Below are 21,741 nucleotides of genomic sequence, written 5' to 3' on the forward strand. Positions count from 1 at the left end.
AAATATTATTATATATTTGGAAAGAGCATAAAATTTCCTATTAAAAGTGTACAAATTAATAGCATTTGCTTTACCTAGATTGTTTTGGAAAGCAAATATGTAACGTGACGTTACAACGCGCCAGAAATTCGTCTGTTGGTTCTTCTGTTCAAAAACATGAAAATTCTGCTCTCTTTCAAATTTTATCTAAAAACTTTGTTCTATGATTTGATAAGAGATGAATACTGAACAACTTGCCATGTACAGAATTCCGATAATCAGTGAAGTTAATTTTTAACGAGCTTTTACTTTTCGTGACGTTACAACGCTCTGTTTTACACAGAGAGGGTCGTAGCTCCGTTGTGACGTCACGAAAAATCTATTCAGTTCATATTCGTTAATTATCGCTGTTGCTGCCTTCTGTATATAACAGATAATCCAAAGACGTATTGTTAGTATGTCTTACACCATTTTGACTTCGTAATTTTGGGGTTGTTCACAAATTACGTCGCGCAGTAGGAGTAATTCTAAGAAAGTGAGACATAAGTAATATCATCGAAACCTTAAGACATAGCATAATAGTTGCTTCTAGAAAGTTTCTTCATTTAAAATGCACTTTCCAGTGGTGAATAAATATTCGGACATTAGGGTGTCCTCAAGCAGATACAAATAATATTTTCTTTATTTTAAGTCAGAAATGATTGCTGTCAACAAAAAACTTGTAGCAAAACTAATTTTAAGAAACTTTGTTGAATACTGAAGATTTCTATTTCTTACATGAAAAAAGTTATAGAGAAAAACTCTTAGGGACACCCTTAAAAATAGTTTTTTTTTGTTTAGCGCTTTAATAACGCTTCGTATGCCTTGCAAATGTTCTAAGAAATTGGTGATCTAATTAAATTGCCCATTTTTGTCGGAAATAGTAGAGCTCTATCTTTTTCCCTTTAGAAGCTATCACTGTTTTTTTTTACATGTACTCTTCAAGGGGGTGTATCTCGAGGGAGAGCAGCTATGAGCAGCTAAACTCACTTGTTTTTTGTGAGTCAATTTATGCTGTATTCCACCATGTACAACTTAGGGTAGAACACTGTGGAAAATCTAAAAAAAGTTATTATGAAGGCAACCGTAGGTGAACATGTAGAAATAAACGAAACAAGGGATAGCTCCTAAAGGAAAAAAGATAGATCTCTACTATTTTCGACGAAAATGTGTAATTTAATTCGATTACCAATTTCTTAGAACATCTAAAAGGCGTACGAAGTGTTATTAAAGAGATAGATCGAAAAAAAAACTATTTTTAAGGGTGTCCCTAAGAGTTTGGCTCTATAACTTCTTTCATGTAAGAAATAGAAACCTTCAGCAATCAACGAAATTTCTTGAAATTAGTTTTTCTACAAATTTTCTGTAGACAGCAATCATTTCTGACTTGAAAAAGAGAAAACAATTTTTGTATCTGCTTAGGGACACCCTAATGTCCAAATGTTTTTTCATCACTAGAAAGTGCTTTTTAAATGAAGAAACTTTCCTGGAGCAACTATTATGCAACTATTACCTTAAGACATAGGTTTTGATGCTATTACTTATGTCGCACTTGTTTTGGATCCGTTCGGCTGCCCGCCGTGACGTTACAACGCAAGCTTCAATCAGTTGTAACTTAGGTTCTACTTAACTTATCTTCATTCTTTAGGCACCGTTTTAAAGGTATTTTTGAGTAGAAAGAGAATACGGATTATTAGATTGTTCGAATTTGTACTTTTCTGCGAAAGCGAAAAAGTACACCTTTTTCGTGACGTTACAACGCAAAAAAATGGCCCTATTTAATCCACTTGAAATACAAAATAACTGCAAAATTACATCCAAACTATTTTTGGAATGGATTCAGCATATATTCCTCTGTAAGTTGGTCGAAAACAAGTGATATTATTAAATGTTTTAGCGCACTGTAGCAACATTTTTAAAAATATCACGAAAAATCATTTATTTCTTGTAAATTTCATTTATTTTCGATGTACGTTTTATATAACTTTCGAAAATGCTAGAATGTCAATTATGGCAGTTTTTAAAGGTTCAAACATTGCCCAATCATGGAAAAATATTCAACTATGCTAAAAGCAACTTTTATAAAATGTCTGATTGGTATACCGGCCCGCGGAATGTGTCATTTGGTTTTGGTTCCACGAAAGAAATAAAGTTTCTAATAACAAATCTGACTTTCCCATTGAACTTCATCAGTTTAGCTAATTTATTTTATAAACATTCTTTATCCGTAAATACCGCTGCCAAAATCTAGCTCCATTTCCCGCAATTCCACTAGAAACTTGTCTGCAAATCTTAAACTCACTCAAAACGATTGAAGTGCTTTCTGGTTTCATTTTAACAACCCACACCTCCAGTGCAGTGCATGTGTGCGATGTTTATACAAAAAGTTAGATCTGCAGTGGCCACCGGAAACAGTAGAAGCCATCCAGCTAACACCATTCTCTTACAGCGGGTTGTCTGCACCGTAATCAGCTAGTTAGCTTTGAGTTTCTGCATTCTAAAGCGCTTACCTCTTCAACCGTCAGTGGCAGTGTTACTCGACTAAAACGATAGAAAAACAAAATGAAGAGCATTAAAAAAAAACTGAGTAATATTTGAACAAATTTCAACAATGCTGTTGGTTAATATGTAATGTTTTAGACTATTGATCCATTCAGTTTGGATTTATAGTATGAAGTATATACGAAAAATGTCCGGAACTACAGAAAAGCAAAAACCCTTAAAGTCCTGTGAATTTGAACAATTTAAAGCATTGACCAGCGCGATGCGAATAAGTACCTTCTATAAAAACGCAGCTGGTTTGTGCTTGTGATTGTATATTGATTTTATTGCTTGCGGCACTATTTTTCATCAGCACACGTGGGATTTTCACCGATCGGTGAGAAAAAAAAACTAGCTAGTTGTTTCAAGAATATTTCTATTTCAAGAATAATTGAAAAGGTAGCCTGACAGGGTACATCGTGCATTTTTACTTCAGCACATAAATTCACATAAAGTGAACTACCATATCCGTGGTTAGAGCAAAGAGCACGCTGACACAGGGCGAACAATTTTTTACGTCCCAAAAGAGACGTGACTGAATCACATATACCATCACCCACACCTTCGTCAACGCGTGAATGAGACTAAAATATTTCTCATCCAGTTTCTCTCACCCAGACATCATGGCAACATTACGGACACTACGCGATCAGAAAAAAATTAAAAGACAGGTAGATTATTTATATTCGAGCCTTTAGCCTTCAGCTAATTTATTTTCATTGACCGATACCGAATAGCGAGATAGAAGATCGGAAAGTAGTGCATAACTGAGATAAAGTTGAAGATAATGTTGAATACAAAAACGGAATGAGTTTTCACGCAGCGTGGAGTGCAAATACCGTAATGTCATTGAATAATTATATAAATTTATGATTATACTAAATAAATTTATAACGACCTAACCATAGTGGATGAAAAAAATTATACACCTAAGTATTTCAGTAACTTTTTGGAAAATCGACTCGACGAGAAAAAACTATCCAAAAGAAGCTCAATAACTTTAAAAGAAAAAATAATGTCAACATTTTACAACCAATGCTGATGCACAGCCTCCCACTTGGCCTCGAGGTACGACGCTTGTCTAGCAAACCCGTCGTGGTAGGTTCAAATCTCGGCTGAGAGAGGCTGTAAGAGTCAATAGGATCGCAGCGCTTGCCCTGCAGCTGTCCTGTATTTTAACAGCTGGCTGCGAAGATGAATTGATGCAGCGAAAAAGTAATAGCTATCACTTTATTACTCAAAAGCTTGTTGAAGTAAATTGTTTACAATAAAAGTCATCATTAATCAAGTTAGTTAGGTAACATGTATAAAATATTTCATAATCGACGAATGATTGAGCATCATTTTCAAAACTTTTTGATGGAAGCTCATGCTATTCACTGGATGAAAGTAGGTTTCGATTAAAATAAAGCCCAGTTAAAACTGCGCTCAGTGTTAAACTGGTTTTCAAATAGCAACACGAAGCACTGATTTGATGTAATATTACTGGTACAGTGCTGATAACGTCTCTAATGACTTTTTGTACTGCTTAATTGGTTTCATGTATATATACGTGCTATCCGCATATTAATGATAATATTTACTGTTTCGGTGCCATCAGTAAATAATTTTTACCACTTACTAAAGTATGTAAATTAATACCTACTCGTTAAATTCGATAAAGCGTTATTGCGACAGCAGCAGTGGAATATCTCTTGAAATATATGGTACCGAAAACAGAGTACGTTTGACACTGAATGGGCTGATGAATTATTTTCAATAACCCAATATTCGATTGTTCTCAATGTAATGTGGATGTGAAAAATATATTAGGTAAGGAAATAAACATGACACATTCTCCGATGCAATGCCACAATTTTCTTCAGACATGCGATAGGTTTTGCTCAATAACTTTAAATTTCCGTCAATCTCAAATATCACAATATTGAACTTTCTGTAGAAGTTTATACTTTTAATGCAAATTAGGTGCAAAAAAGCTTTTCTGGGGAATAATTGCCCAAATCACAGCGGACATCAAATGAACAAACACACAGATAAGAAGGAAACGTACCGACGTTAACACAAATTTTAAAAGTAATCTGTGAGATGAAGAACGACAAGGCTGCTGGAAAGGATGGTAACCTAACCGAATTTTGAAGAGTGCCGGACGAATGATTGAGTGGTTGTACAGAGTGGTTGAGTAGATGTACAATAAGAGATATCGACTCGATTATAGGAACAATAGGACACCATACGAACCGTTCTGTTATTTATTATCAGAAACTAGAGGTGGTGGGCTATTGAGGCATTACATAACTCAATACGGCGTATAAAATGCTCTTCTGTATCCTATTTTTTAGATTTAGACTATTAGCGGAATCTTTCGTCGAAGAGATTTCGAGAAGATCCATGTACGACAGACCGAATGTTTACTATGCACCTAGATAAGTTCCGGGGGTATAAATTACAGACTTTTCATTTTCATGTGTTTGCGGATTTCAAGGCGGTATACGATGCAGTCGAGCGAAGCTGTAGTAGATAACGCTTGAACGTGGTCTTCCGAGTCCAACAAAACTGATAAAACTGATTCGAATGACGTTAGATGGGTCCAAATACCAAATCAAGTATCAGAATAGCGGATGACACCATGGTCGCTTTCATGTCGTTGTGTAAACTGCGGCAAGGAAATGCGTTCTTACGGATCTGTTAATCCACATTGCCTTGAAAAGTGCAGTACAAAGGAGAAACTTGCAGAGGAATGGTACCACCATCACGAGATCCCAAATGATACTTGAAAGAGCCTTTTAGGTCTTTTACACTGGAAACAGCGAGGTTGGAGCTCATCATCAACACTGCCCAAACAAAATACATGGTAGGGTAACCAACGTATTTTGGACCCTTTCAGCAACTGTACATAATTTGGACACTTCCATTTGATTTTACTGGAGGTGTCCAAATTATGTACAGCTGCTGATGGGGTCCAAAATACGTTGGTTACCCTAGTTGGCAGAGAATGGAATGCGTGAATACAAAAAGCATTTGGGCCGAGGTGGAATTGGATGACCATGGGAAATGAATTGGAGTAGTCGAGGAATTCAAATATATTGGTTCGTGACAAGCAGTAATAACGTAAGGTTTGAAATCAAACGACGAGTTGCAGCTGCGAATAGGGCTTTCCTCGGATCACGCAACCAGCTTATGTTCCATAATTTGCAAACTCGCACCAAACTAGCGCTCTATAGAACACTAATACTGCCGATAACTCTGTACGGACAGGAAGCATGAACACTGCGTTGCATCAAGGTACACAAATAAGCTTCTATAGTGAAAGTAATGCAGCGCGGCAGGTACATTAGGCTGGGCATGTGATCAGAATGCTTGACGAAAGAGCAGTCAAAACTATCTTTAGCTAGCAGAGCAGGAAACATATCCGCTGTCGAGAAAGATGCCCGCTCAACAGGTGTTCGAGGTGATTGGAGGACGGCTGTTCAGTCGTTCGTGTAATTCTAGAAGGCTGAATCTGATGAACACGACGGGCGTGCAGAAAATCTCATATAATCGTTTTAAAGGTATCTTGGACAATAGAACCCCGATGGCACGAATTGTTGTGCTGCAATATAATCTGTTTCGTGTTCTATTATAGTTATTTTTCAAGAAATGTACTATTCAAACTGATTGGCTGCTGTCGACAAGTTGACTGACGAGCAGTGAACAGATTCGTTAATTGTAGCCAACTGTTATAAATAAACATCTGATTTTCTTTTTACCACCTAGAATTTGAGTATAATTGATTCGTATAAATATAATTAACCTAACGAATACAATTGTGTTGTGTAATGTTATGCTACCACATCTTCTTAATAGCTAATTGGCTGTAACCGGTAACAATGCGCACAAGAGACAATATATAAGTCTTAATTGTCTTGGAAAGGCAATTCCCTAGTTGCCTTTAATAACAACCAAAACAGTGAGATCACCGTGACCTTCCATGTGAACGTTCAGCTAGGTGCTATTTATTTGACAAAAAACGATTTAAATTACAGAGATACAAAAAAAACTAATAACAGATACACTCAGAAGAAGGAACTCTTATGTCTGACGGGATATCTCATACAGTGTCGGTACGTCACGTCATTTTTGGAACGTCTGTTTTTATCACACCGTTTTGAACAAAACTGACATCCCAAAAAGGTTTATTCTAATACTGGCCATTCCAAGACTATGCAGGCCTCGTGGGTAATTTCTGGCTTGGTTTGGTCAGTTCTGTGCAAAATTTCGTAATAAAACTTGAAGAAAATCATTGGCATAGATGAAACTAGTACTTTGATGCGATATTAAGATGCATTGGAACGAGATCATTCTATTCTGGTTCTGCTCAGGCATGCAATCCTGATAGTTCAAAGTATGTTTGATGATATAATACATTGTAACTCTTCAATTTACTGGATTTACAGTCAATATTGAAAGTAGAATGAAAATTTAAAAGCGTTCGATTTTGGCAACATTACATTTATCAGCGTTGTTCACCCTGAGACGAAATATTAACAATATTTTTACGCCACTTTTACTACAATTCATCATTTGCATACAATTCGACGGTGGATTTTTACCCAATAAATTAAATAATTTAGAATAAATTTTCCTCAGCATTCACATGATATCATGTGAAATCTTCATATTATAAAAAAATCTTAGCAGAAACAATATGTATATTGCAGTAGACATTATACTCTAATAGTGATCACTATGGATGAACTTCTACCACAACAATCTTACAGTCAACATAAAGCATCTTATCAATTTCTATAACCGATGGGAGATCCATGAAAATCATGATTCTATTTGTATACAATGCTATTTTTAGCATTTTCTCATCCGACAACTACATACACAGTTAATAATTGCGTGTCAAAAGGCGACCGTTGTATGAGTTTGAAATTACAACGTTTCGCGCTGAGCAACTAGATTAATAGGGTCGTTTGCTAGGCCATGCATACGGAGTTAGTTATGATACTGCCCGTAATGAAATAACAAAAATCATTCTATACATTATGGGATATGATAACATACTTATATGGAGGAGTCTAGTCCTAATGTACTTGAAGACAGAACTAAAATACAGTAAAACGTCTTAACAGTAACACTACTTGATGAAAAATAGGTCTTAAAGTTATGACTAAAACCAGAAGCGTTTTTTTTCTCAAGAACACATTTGTGACATTAAAAGCATGTGCCGTAATAAGTTGCTTACGTAATCCTTCATAATTAGTGTACTTCAAAGTTTGATCAATGTACCCATAATCTTCCGTTTTTTTTTGTGATTATCATATGCTTTTAGATTCCAGTATAGTAAACACCACGACAGATTCTTCGATGTACGTCATTCTAGAGCTTCTCGCAAGCTGGATACACTACCACCGCAATCAACGGAAGTTATTGACACTTGGCGCATATGAAGTAAAATATATGTGCTGAGAAAGTAGTTTACACAAACGGTGTGAAGACACGACTGAAAGACTTAATGTTTGAGCACTAGAGCGATACAAGACAACATTAAACATATTTTTCTCACATTTTCTACCATTTTTTAATCTTACTGTTGACAATAAACCTGCTCAAATTTTACAAATGTATCACGAGAATTAGCAATTCAGATGAGTAAAAGTATAGTGCCTTACATTACAGTGATTTTATTAGACCAGTGAAGACCAGCTTCACACAATCACTCTACGTTTCAACTGAAGAAGGGGGACGAGGATAGAGTAAAATTAACCTTGACTTGAATACTATTACCCCCGCCATCACATCTTCCGTGCGCTACCGAATGAATGCCAATCCTTTTCCTTTGACTGCTTTCGCTGCATGAGAATCACTCTGTTACTCCAGCTTTGAGTATCAAAAATGTAGCTAATGCAACTAAGTAGAAGGGGATGATATCAACATCGGGACCTATATCGGTGGCCTTATTTCGTACACAGTATGATCGTCTCAATGCCAACAATTTACCGACGAGGATAACTTACGTGACAATATACAAAGAAAACTAAGGTTCTCATCCCAACGTTTTATCTCTGTTCAATACTATTTTTATCGCTAAGAACTTTTTTAAATCAAAATTATATATATTCTATCACGTTTATAACAATTAAATAAATAATAATGAGCAGTTTTATTATCAATGTAGGTGATTGAAAAAACATGCCGGTAAAATTCATTCGTCCAAATAAATTTTCTGATTTATTACCAATTAAATATGACAATATAAGTGTTCTTGACACCATGCCTTCGAGTTGGTGCAAGAAGCGGAAGATTGCGTAAAATGTATTCCTTTACTACTGCCGTAGGATTTACGCAGCTAAAGGAAGCCCGAACTTTTCTATTCATACAAATTAATGAATTATGCTGAAATTTTTCATAAACAATTTTGATGCATTATCCAGGGTATAGAGCTCCTGGCGCAGCGATTTTTTAAAATTCCATTTCCACTTAAAACTAAAAACTTGACTTTTATGTTTGAACGCTGTCAAACATGAGATAATTTAATATACTTTCATGTCGTTTTAGAATTTTTCATTTCGGAAAAGCTCCCGAGCCCCAATCGATGCAACCGTGAAAGCACCTAATTCGGATCACCTAAGGCATAATTCATCTTTGAGTCCCTACTGAAAAATATAGCTTTGATATTTATTTACACGGTATGTGTCTTTAGCAAGTATTTTCAATTATGTTTCATGGAAAAATACTAAAATACCTAAATTTTTTACCGAAAGATAAAAAAAATGCATCAAAGTATGATGTATCAGTGCACCTAATTCCGATCATCAATTATAAGGGGTGATTCTAATTCCGATCACAGGTGTATCTAATTCCGATCACGCCATGATGAGCTGTTAAAGTATAAAACTATCGTCAACTAGTACCGTGAATTCGGGTGAAATTGATCACTTTTTCGAGTATTTTTTAAATATCTTTGAATAGAAACATATTTAGGAAGATGATTCAATTTTAAAATAAGTACTGTAGTGCTGGCTACACGACAGTATCATCTATATCTTATATAAATAGTTTTATTTTAGATAAAACTTAATGTAATCGTGAAATTGAAAATTTACAAATAACGGGTGAAATTGATCACGTAGAAATCAAGACGATATTGCTATTAAACCATACGCTCTGACAGCAATAACCTAACGTGAAGTATAAAATCTGGCGTAATAGAGATATTGCCTGTATGTAGGCAACAATGTCGCGTACAGCAACTAGCACAAAAATCAAACAGTCAGCTCTACATTAGCATGGTTGATGCATCTGCTAAATAAATATGAACGTTAGATAAGATATTAAGCCAATTTTAGCATCGTAATCGTTTGTTTTTGTTTAAACATTGCTGTATATATGTGTAAATGTACGATTTTCGTACACAATCTTCACCAATCTAGTGAAACAAATAATTTAATTCTCCTCATATACGGGAGCTTGACTGTCTCTTTGAATGTGTAGTTGCATTTCGCTATGTAAGCACAAACCGATCTCTTGCACTCTCATGCAACTGCTATATGGAGCGTTTGTAAAATTTGCGCGAAGTATTGTCTGTCTTTTGCACCCTTTTATAAATCTCCATTCTGCTTCACAGAAAGAATAAACTTTCGCAGGTGGCAGCTCCATTTCGCACCCATAGCGATCTAGAAATCTATGTTGCCTCAGTTCACGATGTTATCAATCGTTTTATTTCGTAAAAGGTCAAATCAAACAATTTCTGTCGCATAATTTTATTCATGGAAATTATCAAAGCACAGCCAGATAATTAGAGAATCGAATTAGTTCTATCAAAATTTCCTTCTGCAACGAAATTTGTGTTAACAGCAAGGAGTTTTATCGGGCATGTTGAAAATTGCGATTCGATCAAAATAGTAAATTTTAAAAAATCAAGACATTTACAAGATCAATCTTGCTGAAAGCCAAGTGACTTTAACCTGTAACTCAATCTTTATATGGATGGGTGCATATTCAGCTTTATGAATCAGTATAAACGTAGAATAAAGAGTTTTTTACTCGTTGGTCCAAGGTGATCAATTTCACCCGACTGATCAATTTCGCCCGAATCGACGGTACCAGATGGATCTGAAATGTATTGCATTTATGTAGTTTGACGACAATCCCCCTATAAGTCATCTTATGCTTGCGTTAATGGTCATTATTATCATTAGCTTAATATTCATAAAATTTGTGCACTCAAAAGATCGACAAGCGGATTATGAAACTTTCCTCTTCTTTTATCTTTGTTCAACTGTTATCTATACCTATAAAGAAGGATTTCTGTCTGTCTGTCTGTCCGTATGTTCCTTATAGAATCGAAAACTACTGAACCAATCGGCATGAACATATGCATGTAGAGGTTTTTTGGGGCCAGGAAAGGTTTTAGTGATGGCTAGAAACCCCTCTCCCCACTAAGAGGGGGGGGCTCCCATACAAATGAAACACAAATTTCTGCATAACTCGACAACTAATCAAGCAAATAGAACAAAATTTGGCATGTGGGTGTTTTCGGTGACAAGAATTTATTCTATGGTAAATTGAGACCCCTCCCCTCTTTATAAGGGGAATTATAACTCCTCTCCTCTTTAAAAGGGGGGGCTTCCATACAAATTTCCTCATAACTCGAGAACTAATCAAGCAAATGGAACCAAATTTGGCATGTGAAGGTTTTCGAGGGCAAGAATATTTTCTATAGTAAATTAGGACCCCTCCCCACTTTAAGAGGGGGGGCTCCTGTACCAAAGAAACACAATTTTCCTCATAACTCGAGAAGTAATTAAGCAAATGGAACCAAATTTGGCAAGTGGGTGTTTTTGGAGACAAAAATTTTTTCTATGATGAATTAGGACCCCTCCCCGTTTTAGGAGGGGGGGATCCTATACACATAAAATACAAATTTTCTCATAACTGAAGAACTAATCAAGCAAATGGAACAAAATTTGGCATGTGAAAGTTTTCGAGGGCCAGAATATTTTCTATGGTGAATAAGGACCCCTCCTCACTTTAAGAGGGGGGGCTCCTATACAAACTAAATACAAATTTTCTCATAACTCGAGAACTAATCAAGCAAATGGAACAAAATTTGGCACGTGGGTGTTTTTGGAGACAAAATTTTTTTCTGTGATGAATTGTGACCCCTCCCCACTTGAGGAAGGGGGGCTCCTATACAAATGAAATGCAAATTTCCTCATAACTCGAGAATTAATCAAGCAAATGGAACCAAATTTGGCACGTGGGTGTTTTTGGAGACAAAATTTTTTTCTATGATGAATTGGGACCCCTACCCACTTTAGGAGGGGGGGCTCCTATACAAAAGAAATTCAAATTTCCTCATAACTCGAGAACTAATCAAGCAAATGGAACCAAATTTGACACGTGGGTGTTTTTGGAGACAAAAATTTTTTCTATGATGAATTGGGACCCCTACCCACTTTAGGAGGGGGGGCTCCTATACAAAAGAAATTCAAATTTCGTCATAACTCTAGAACTAATCAAGCAAATAGAACCCAATTTGGCATGTGGAGGTTTCTGGAGGCAAAAATATTTTCTATGGTGAATTAGGACCCCTCCCAACTTTAAGAGGGGGTGCTTCTACACAAATGAAATACAAATTTCCTCATAATTCGAGAACTAATCAAGCAAATGGAACCATATTTGGCATGTGGGTGTTTATGGAGGCAACCATTTTTTCTATGATGAATTTGGACCCCTTACCTTTTTAAGAGGGGGGGCTCTCATACAAACGAAATACAAATTTCCTCATAACTCTAGAACTAATCAAGCAAATGGAACCAAATTTGACATGTAAGTGGTTTTGGACGCAAGATTTTTTTCTATGGTGAATTGAGACCCCTCTCTTCTTTAGAAAGCGAGTTATGACCCATCTCCCCTTTAAGAGGGTGGGCTTCCATACAAATGAAATGCAAATTTCCTCTTATCTCGAGAACTAATCAATCAAATGGAACCAAATTTAGCATGTGGAAGTTCTAGATGGCAGAAATTTTTTCTATGGTGAATTACGACCCCTTCCCCTTTTAAGAGGCGAGCTCCCATACAAATGAAATTCAAATTTCCTCATAACTTGAGAACTAATCAAGCAAATGGAACCAAATTTGGCATGTGGGAGATTTTGGAGTCTTGAATTTATTTTACGATGGTTAGAGACCTCTCACCCCTGTGGTAGGGGGATATGGACTCTCATACAAATAAAACAGAAATTTTTGCGAAACTCAAAAACTAATCGAACTCGAGAAATTCGAGACTCTTCCATAAAACATTAGTCAATACAAGACCACAAAAACTATCTAAAGTAACACTAGATCGTTCAGGACGAGACGGTCGCGAGTGTTGCCGGTGACCCGCCGTCGGAAGCGCCGCCCACTGGGGGGCTTGCAAAACTCGAGATTGTGACAAAGATCATCCGAGATTCATGATTTATGTACAACACAGGTTAATTTGTGGCAATACGAAGTTTGTCGGGTCAGCTAGTAATTACAATAAAATTGGGCCACATTCGACGTTTTCATAATGCTTTGATAAAAAATAATAGTAAAAATCAAATCAGAAACGTTGTGTTTCAGACATGACCACGTAGTTGGCGTAGAACTACGTGAGGCTGGTGTTCGCGAAGAAACCTCGAATATTAAAGAAAACTTTTTACACCATATTGGTATATGTGCAGCGTAAAATAGCGTAAAGTGAGAAAAACAAACACTATAATAATAATATTATCTTGCTGTACCGTATTTATGGTAGGTGAGCTATTTTGTGATATCAAAAACGAAAATTTGTACCAATCGGAATCGGAGTATTTCAGTATAGAAATTTGTCTCGCGCATCCAGCTATTAACAAAGTTCTAGGAGAAAACTTAAGTCTTGAGGACTTGTTGTTGATGATATGTTATTGTTATATTAAAAGAACACGCATTAATAAAATAGTTAATAACTGCGCTGTCGCTGTCGCTTGTTTGCAGTGTTAGAAAAGCAAAACGTCTGAGCCTCTCAGTTGGCCTCGAGGTACGGCAATCTAATACGGCGGTCTAATAACCCGATCAAATGAATATATCAAATTTATACCAGGATGAGTTCTAAATGATAAGCATTTTATAACAAAGTCTCCTTTGCTTTGGTTATAAACTTGGTCTCGTTAGCAGTTATAATAACTAAAATTGTAACAAAATTTGCTCAAGGCATATCACAAATATATCAAAATAAGATTTGATCTAGTTTATATCCATATGAGTAACAAAAATCAGTATTCTATCTTGCTGTATAACCAAATTGTAACAAAGCGATTTATAAGTAACAGAACGAGATAGAATCTTCGTAGAAACATTTAAAACAAAGTTTGATAGAAATATCAACTTGAGCAACAATTCTGTAAGATTTTTGTTAGAGTCATCTGATCGGGAAGCTATTAGACGTCACATGTTCGAATCTCGACTGAAAGAGCCAAAGGATTTGTAGCACTAGTCCTACAATTGTCCCGTACTCTTACAGACTGCGAATCTGTCGTATTAAAACAGAAGGACAAAATACTAAATCGGAATGTAGCACCTAGGCTATACTGAGCTCTGTAGTAAGCAAAAAACACGCAAGTTTATTTTGCTTCTTTGTCTTCAATCAGCAGCAGCCACAAGCTTGATGCTTGTGAAGATGCAGAGGTTTTCCTGGTCTTTATTAGCAACAAGTATTGGACTAACATTCTTTCCCATCCCACCAGGAACCGCATTCGGACGTGGCAGGCGTCGGTATTGATCAGCACGCCTGATAAGGTTGCACAGTGGAACAGTGCGCTGGTTTTTGGTTAAAATTTGACAGTACGATGGTTTTTTGAAAATAACCCTACTCGGGAGCATGGTTAGTTTTAACCAAGTTCTGAGAGCCAATGAGTAAAACAACTATCAATCCAATAAAAAAAAAGAAAACAAAAAGTTATTTATATCCTTTAATTCTACTACTGTGTTTTATGGATAAATACGTATTTCGGTCTCGACGTGAGACCTTCATCAGTATCTAACTAACTTAGACTGTTTGTTAGTTAACTATCAATCTGTCAAATATGAAATGGTTCGCAGTCTGAACTGATTTTAACCTCTCGAGGAGAAATAACCATCGAACTGTCAAATTTTAACCAAAAAGTTAAAAACTTCGCGAAATGGTTCACAGCCTGAATGTAGATATGCCAGTGTTTGATTTTCTCATGCTTGAGTATTTAAAAAAGTATGCCTAGGAAGGTTATATAAGGGTTTTCGAGTTTCCGTTTATGAATTGACCTCTGGATAGGAGACCATTAGGTATTGATTGTAATATTTATTTTTATATTTATATAAGCGCGCCATTCTTCATTCATCTCATGCACCAATTTATTATCCAGCGTAGATTAAATTTTGAATGCAAACGAATTTTAATTTTTGGCATGTAAACAACGCTCGCTGTTGCAATACAGCAACTAGAATGGGATTCAATGCAATATGCAGCTTCTTTAAAAATATAAAAGCAAATAAAAACGTGATTCACCATACAAGTCGTCGTAAACTATCGCAAAAATCATGTCCAACCTTCATATTTTTGTTATTCTCCTTCTAAGTTCTAATCTTGAAACTCTACATCTTGTTTGGTTTTATATACATTCGCTTACGGCGCTAGCACTTACACTATGAAGCTGCAAAATGAACACACTTGCCGAGCACATGCTCAGATCTTTTGCTACCAATACATTCTAACATTCTCAGATTTACCAAATGAGTGACTCTTTGACGTTTTGGTTCGATTTCCGAACAAACCGTCCATTAACATCAAGAGGTAAATTCTTACTCAATTGGCCTTGCCAGCGTTGCTAATATTGTTCAGGGTTTTGCGTGAGAAAAAAAGAAAGGGAAGTATTTTTGCTTTTGTCAACACTCACGCGTTGACAGTTCGGCACGAGATTTCCTGTAAGTGCGAGCAGCCTACGAAATCTCTTTCAACGCTGGCAAGGCCAATAAGAAGAACGATAGCCGATGCAATTCGTGTTGACGAACATAAGCTGCTGCCACCTCCAAAAGTTTACTGTAGGGCAAAGTAAATTGATATATACGAGGTATATGACAATGCGAGCTGTCATATACACTTTGCACTAACACATCTACACTAGTTCTGAGATTTCGAGCATTTTGTATGGAACATTAGTTAATTTTTTAAAAAAATCGTTGGATACGCAAGATTTGTCTTTTTTTTCTTACAGCTTTTATGTTTATGCTTAGAACATTATTTCTAGTATGTATTTTCATGAATACAATGAAGTGCAACATTCCAAATTGCAAGCGGAAATTTTTTCGTCAGAGCGGTATCAAGATGTCTCAAAGAAATGTCGTTATATCGCTTTCCTACAAGTAGTAAAACAAAAAAGATTTTTTTTAAAATGCTCGGACATGATTGTTCAATAAGCAGCATGAGCAACATTGTTATCCGCCCGCGATATTTTTCGTCTGATTTCTGGTAAGCTTTTAAAGTGTTAATTATCTTCTAAGACCGTTTTGTAGCAATCTAAGATTCCTTTTTATCGTTTTCTACGTAGTGTTGAGACGGGTAAATTTATGATAAAAAGGTATCATCTTGGAACAGTGACTTCAACTTAAGGATTTTCAAGCAGTAGCACAAGCATCTATTCGAATAAAACTATTTTTTAAAAGAAGACATCAAAGGCAGATATTCAAGAGCATCATGCAAGCAAAATGTTGGATGGAACGTGTTTTAATTCAAGCAACCGTATACCGTATTGATCGTGAAGTATTACATTAACATTAATTCATTTTTCAATTGCACATCGAAATAGTTAGTCACCCATGTTCTCAAATTTTTTACGCATAATAAAGAAGGCTACAAGTGCAAATGACTTTAAAATATATTCCTTACATTTCATTGTAAATGTTCAAATATTTGTCTGGAATAATATAGCTGCATTCATTAATTACAATTAATTTAGTTTTAATTTTCATGCAAGTTCCACCATATTTCAGAACTATTTCTTCTTCTTTCTACACACACTAATGCAACCCTCGATGGTCACATACCTGGTATATATCAATTTACTTTGACTGTAGGGGTAAAGCAGAATAGGAATTTGTTAAAGAGCGCAAGAGATCGCAACATTTTGCCAGGTTTTCACCCGCACTCAAATATGTCCAATATCTTAATGACTCTTATTGCAAAAGAATCTGAAATATAAACGCAATTTGATTTTGGTATAAACGCAAACTGATGTGTTTATTCTTTATTTATTGGTATGCCAAAAAAGCAAGAAAACCTTCGAAAACTATTACGCACACGGAAACTAAATTTTATCATACCTCTCAATATACCATCATCAGCAAAGCCAGGCGATGTAAAATGGAAACAACATAAAAAGGTGCATGATTTGTCAAAATGACAAGGCCGTCTAATAAAAAATGGCAAAGTTGCCAGGAATCAAAATCATCCAATAACAGCTAACAGTTGTTTAAAAATAAAATAAACCATAAGACAAAATAAATACCTACTTGTTAAACAAGCATGTCAAAATTTCCACGTTGCAGTTGATGTTCTCAATTACATCGTCAAAATGGAAAATACCAAATTTAAATTGCAGAAATAGGAATACAAATTCCAAATATATTGATAACTCTCTTTGTTTTTAGAATTTCAATACACAACGTACCGAAAACGGAAACATATACAGAAAACATTTCATCAAAAAGTAATAATTCCCATTGCTGGTCATAAGTTTTTTTTAAGTTTTTCGGAAAATATCGGACAACCAGAATACCTAACTCGATTTGACTTAAGTGGAAATTCAAAAACATATCAAATCCAATGTGTATTACATTTTTTTAGAATTGCTATAGTTTATCAGGACATTAGACAATTTTAAAAACTTACATTTTTTGTAACTTATGTTTCATAATAACATCTCAAGTTTTGCCGGTCTGCCTCAGGCGATCTAAGCCTGAGAATCTAAACCAAACTTTAAACAAATACATTTTTTAACAAATATTCTGCTTTGCAGCTGTACCTGAATAATTAAACCACATTATTTTCTCTAATGCCAAAGTGTATGACAAAACAGAACAGTAAAATTGCCGTTGTCGCTCTTTATCTTTTTTCCTATAGCAATCTCACAGTGTCGCACTTTTAGACTGCGATGTCCAGTAAGGTGTAAAATTCGGGATACATACAATCACAAGATAGTACATATCAGCAACGTAAATAAAATAAATACATATTATATGGCAACTCGGCCTGGACACTCAGCCAGCTTTTCGGTCCTTTCGTCCATGCATGAAGAAAAATCAATTTTCTTCATTTTGCAATTTTGCCATCGTGGTTACTTTATAGACGGATGTTTTTGACACAAATATATAATGCACTTGGTAACAATTAAAGAAAAGTAGAAATTCATGATATTCTATTTATACAAATGTATTAACAGTTTTCTGGATCGAATGAGTATACGACACTTACAACTCTTTGATCAGCATCTTCTGCGATTGACGTGTTAAGCCGGAATTGACTTGCGGTATAAATGAGTCACGCAACTTATAAGATTGGCTTGCGATTCACACTTTTTGTTAAAATTGCGGTCGTTTCTAATAAAGTAGTTTGCAAGGTTACCAAAAAGCCTGCACCGGAGATGAATGCATTCACTTCACACTAGAATCTTTTCTTATATTTCCTTAGCACTTTCTCAGAGACGCTTGAAATCAATCAAATATTAGCTTTACAATTCGAGCCTTTCATTCGTTGTTGATTATGCAAAAATTTTACATAGATCTTGAACGACAGGTTATTCGACTGCTAGCACTGAAAAATTGTAGAGATGAATCCGCCCTCAACAGCAACTTTTCTTTATTCACTTTTGACACCGTCGACCAGCAGCATTGATCAACCTGTGAACTAATAGGTTGTCGACGAAAATCCCCGCGCGGAATCCTAAATTTGATGGGTCGGAGAATTAATGTCCTCTACAGCAGCACAATCCGCTTGGGAGACAATGTACAATGCACACGCTGGACACTTAGCTTAAAACGCGACTGAACCGAATCACTCAAAGAACTGAATGATTCTCTGTTCCGCTTCCACGTTCAGCAGAACTTCTGGATGTCATGACAGTACAAGATTATAGAAATATAGGTGATGGCGAAAAATCGGTCGACATGGTCGACATAGAGCGGTCAAGGAAAGGATAAGCATATTGTGCTTCCCGAGAAAATCTTTCGTTTTTCAGCTTTATATAGTTGTGCGCAAAGGTAAATCATGTATTATTGACAGTGTAAGCTCGTGTAAGTTTTCTATGTTTATGCTCTTATTCTTTGCTTAGATAACATTCGTTTTGTTCTATTACATACAGACTTACAAACAACACAGTCACAATGTTTTACGTTAACCGAGAATGATAAAATTTAAATGCTGATTGCGTTTGTAAAAAATTTGTGCATGTTTGAACGGGCAAACACGAAGCAAGCTACCCTAGCATTCAGCTGATGAGCGAGAGAGAAATATTGTTGCTTTTCTCATCACTCTTGCGTTGACAGTTTCTTACGAAATTTCGTGTGAGTGTAAAAGAGATACTTTGACTGCGAGCAACCAGAACAGAGCTGCGCGCAACTGTTAGGCGCACAACTAAACCTACGAAAGAAAAATTTTAGATAATAATCGCAATAAGCTATATTGCAAATTGCATCAAAAACGCGAAATGCAAGAAACTTGCAAACATTTTGCAAGCAAAATTCCAGCAGTGAGCCGTCAATTATTCATGTCAATTTATTGGGATTGACACTTGCAATAAGTTGACATAAATATTTGACAGCTCGCTGCTAGCATTTTGCTTGTAAACTGTTTGCAAGATTTTTGCATTTCGCGTTTTTGATGCAATTTGCAATATGATGTTGAACCCGTTTCTTTGGTAACAAAATGCGCTGCTCACTTTTTTGACTGCTTGAAATCGTCGCAACAAGAATCTGCTTGGCTGTATGTATAAGTTATATGTATATTTTATGCTTGTCTAACACGTAAGCTATTGATTTACTTGACAAAAGAAACGATATTATTGGTTTCGCGACGGTTATAAATCATCGCGTACGAAAGGGTAGAAAATAAGCAATAATATCTTAAGTTGGTCATATCTAGCTTATTACGAGCCACAATATCCTGCATTTTGCACCTTACTGGACACCGCAGTCTAAAAGTGCGACTGGCACAAAAAGAGCGACAATGCGAGCGAATGCTGTGAGTGAGAAAGAGAAAGAGCAACAACTGCAATGTTGCTGTTTTGATTTGTCGTATACATTGGCATTAGAGAAAATAATCTGGATTTATCCAGGTACAGCTGCAAAGCACAATATTTGACGTTTCTTTGGTTTCATAGTGAACGTGTGGAAACAAAACGTGCGACATATTACTTTAGGGATGCCACATATAATTCTGTGTTTTTTGTTGGAAAAATCTGACAATCTGTACGGCGAGGAAAAATATCTGTGCAAAAATCTGTCCAATGCAAAACAATGAGAGTAAAAGAGATAGAGAGTCATTAGGCTGACTATTTCCGTCTCATTCACTCTCATGTAAAAGCTCAAAAATCTGTTTAATCTGTATAATTTGGATTAAATCTGTATTCTGTGCATACAGATTCTGTACAGGCGATTTTTTTCAAATATTATCAATTTCCCACCCTTTCGTACGCGATGAATTATAACCGTCGCGGGTGAAACCGTCGTCAGAACCGTCGCGGGGGCAAATATCGTTTATTTTGTCAAGTAAATCAATAGCTTACGTGCTATAGACAAGCATAATATATACTTATAACTTACATACAGCCAAGCAGATTCTTTCTGCGACGATTTCAAACTATCAAAAAAGTGAGCAGCGCGTTTTGTTACCGAAGAAACGGGCAATATCTGTTAAACACAGAATAATCTGTGCATGTGGCAACCCTGATTACTAAGGCTGTGAACCATTAAATGGTTCCACGCGTCCACGGTAAAACTAAAGGAATGTGCGAAAAGAAAACTTGCGATGTATTAGGGAAATGTCAAAAATGCTGTTCAAATATTACGAACACGTCCGCCATTATGGCTCGTGAAAAGCTGGATATATGCTCTCATTGAGTAAAACAACTCAATCTGTCAAATATGAAATGGTTCGCATTCTGAACGGATTTTAACCAGTCGAGGAGAAATAGCCATGGAACTGTCAAATTTTACCTAAAAATTGTAAATATGTCGCGAAATGGTTCACAGCCTAAAATGGCAAAAATTATGGCTCGTAAAAAGCTGGATAGAAATGATTTCAATCACATTCATAAATGAATTATTCTATTTTTGAAGTATGATCAATCCAGCTTTTTACGAGCCATAATGGTGGACGTGTTCGCAATATTTCAACAGCATGTTTGACATTTCCCTAATACATCGCACGTTTTCTTTCCGAGCGTTCACGGTAAAGTAAGGAATTTACGGAAGAAAACAGTTGAATCAATCCAGCTTTTTACGAGCCATAATGGCGGACGTGTTCGTAATATTTGAACAACATTTTTGACATTTCCTCAATACATCGCACGTTTTCTTTCCGCACGTTCACGTTAAAACCAAAGGAATGTACGGAAAGAAAACGTGCGATGTATTGAGGAAATGTCAAAAATGCTGTTCAAATATTACGAACACGTCCGCCATTATGGCTTGTAAAAAGCTGGATATATATCCAGCTTTTTACGAGCCATAATGGCGGACGCGTTCGTAATATTTGAACAGCATTTTTGACATTTCCCGAATACATCGCACGTTTTCTTTCCATACATTCCTTTAGTTTTACCGTGAACACGCGGAAAGAAAACGTGCGATGTATTAGGGAAATGTCAAAAATGATGTTCAAATATTACGACCACGTCCGCCATTATGGCTCGTAAAAAGCTGGATAGAATGCCAGTGTCGCTGCAGTGCTCGTGGTAAACATCACACATTTGAAAATTACGTATTTACACTGTATGCGCATATGTGTGAGTGATCGATTCGAAACTGGAATCTGATTGTCAAACTAAAAAAGCAACCCAATAAAAAATCCTTCTGCTTTACCGTAAATCACGTAGGATAAATCACCCGATTTGGTCGTTTTGGGGTATTTCGTCGGCAGGAAAATTTTCTATTGGGCAATTTG

General features: G+C 36.0%; 1 protein-coding gene across 1 annotated transcript in view; it reads right to left on the bottom strand.

The window, feature by feature from the left end:
* Window positions 1-18,629, bottom strand: part of LOC128739153 (phosphatidylinositol transfer protein alpha isoform) — a 43,082-nt gene extending 24,453 nt beyond the window's left edge. The window contains exons 1-2 of the mRNA XM_053834570.1: window positions 18,055-18,629; window positions 2,529-2,559 (exon numbers count right to left, since the gene is read on the bottom strand). Of these exons, the coding sequence (XP_053690545.1) occupies window positions 2,529-2,559; window positions 18,055-18,071 (48 nt within the window). The 5' untranslated portion in view covers window positions 18,072-18,629. The remainder of the gene's footprint in view (window positions 1-2,528; window positions 2,560-18,054) is intronic.
* Between the last annotated feature and the right edge of the window lie 3,112 nt (window positions 18,630-21,741).

Source organism: Sabethes cyaneus, chromosome 3, assembly GCF_943734655.1.
Source record: "Sabethes cyaneus chromosome 3, idSabCyanKW18_F2, whole genome shotgun sequence".
NCBI lineage: Eukaryota > Metazoa > Arthropoda > Insecta > Diptera > Culicidae > Sabethes > Sabethes cyaneus.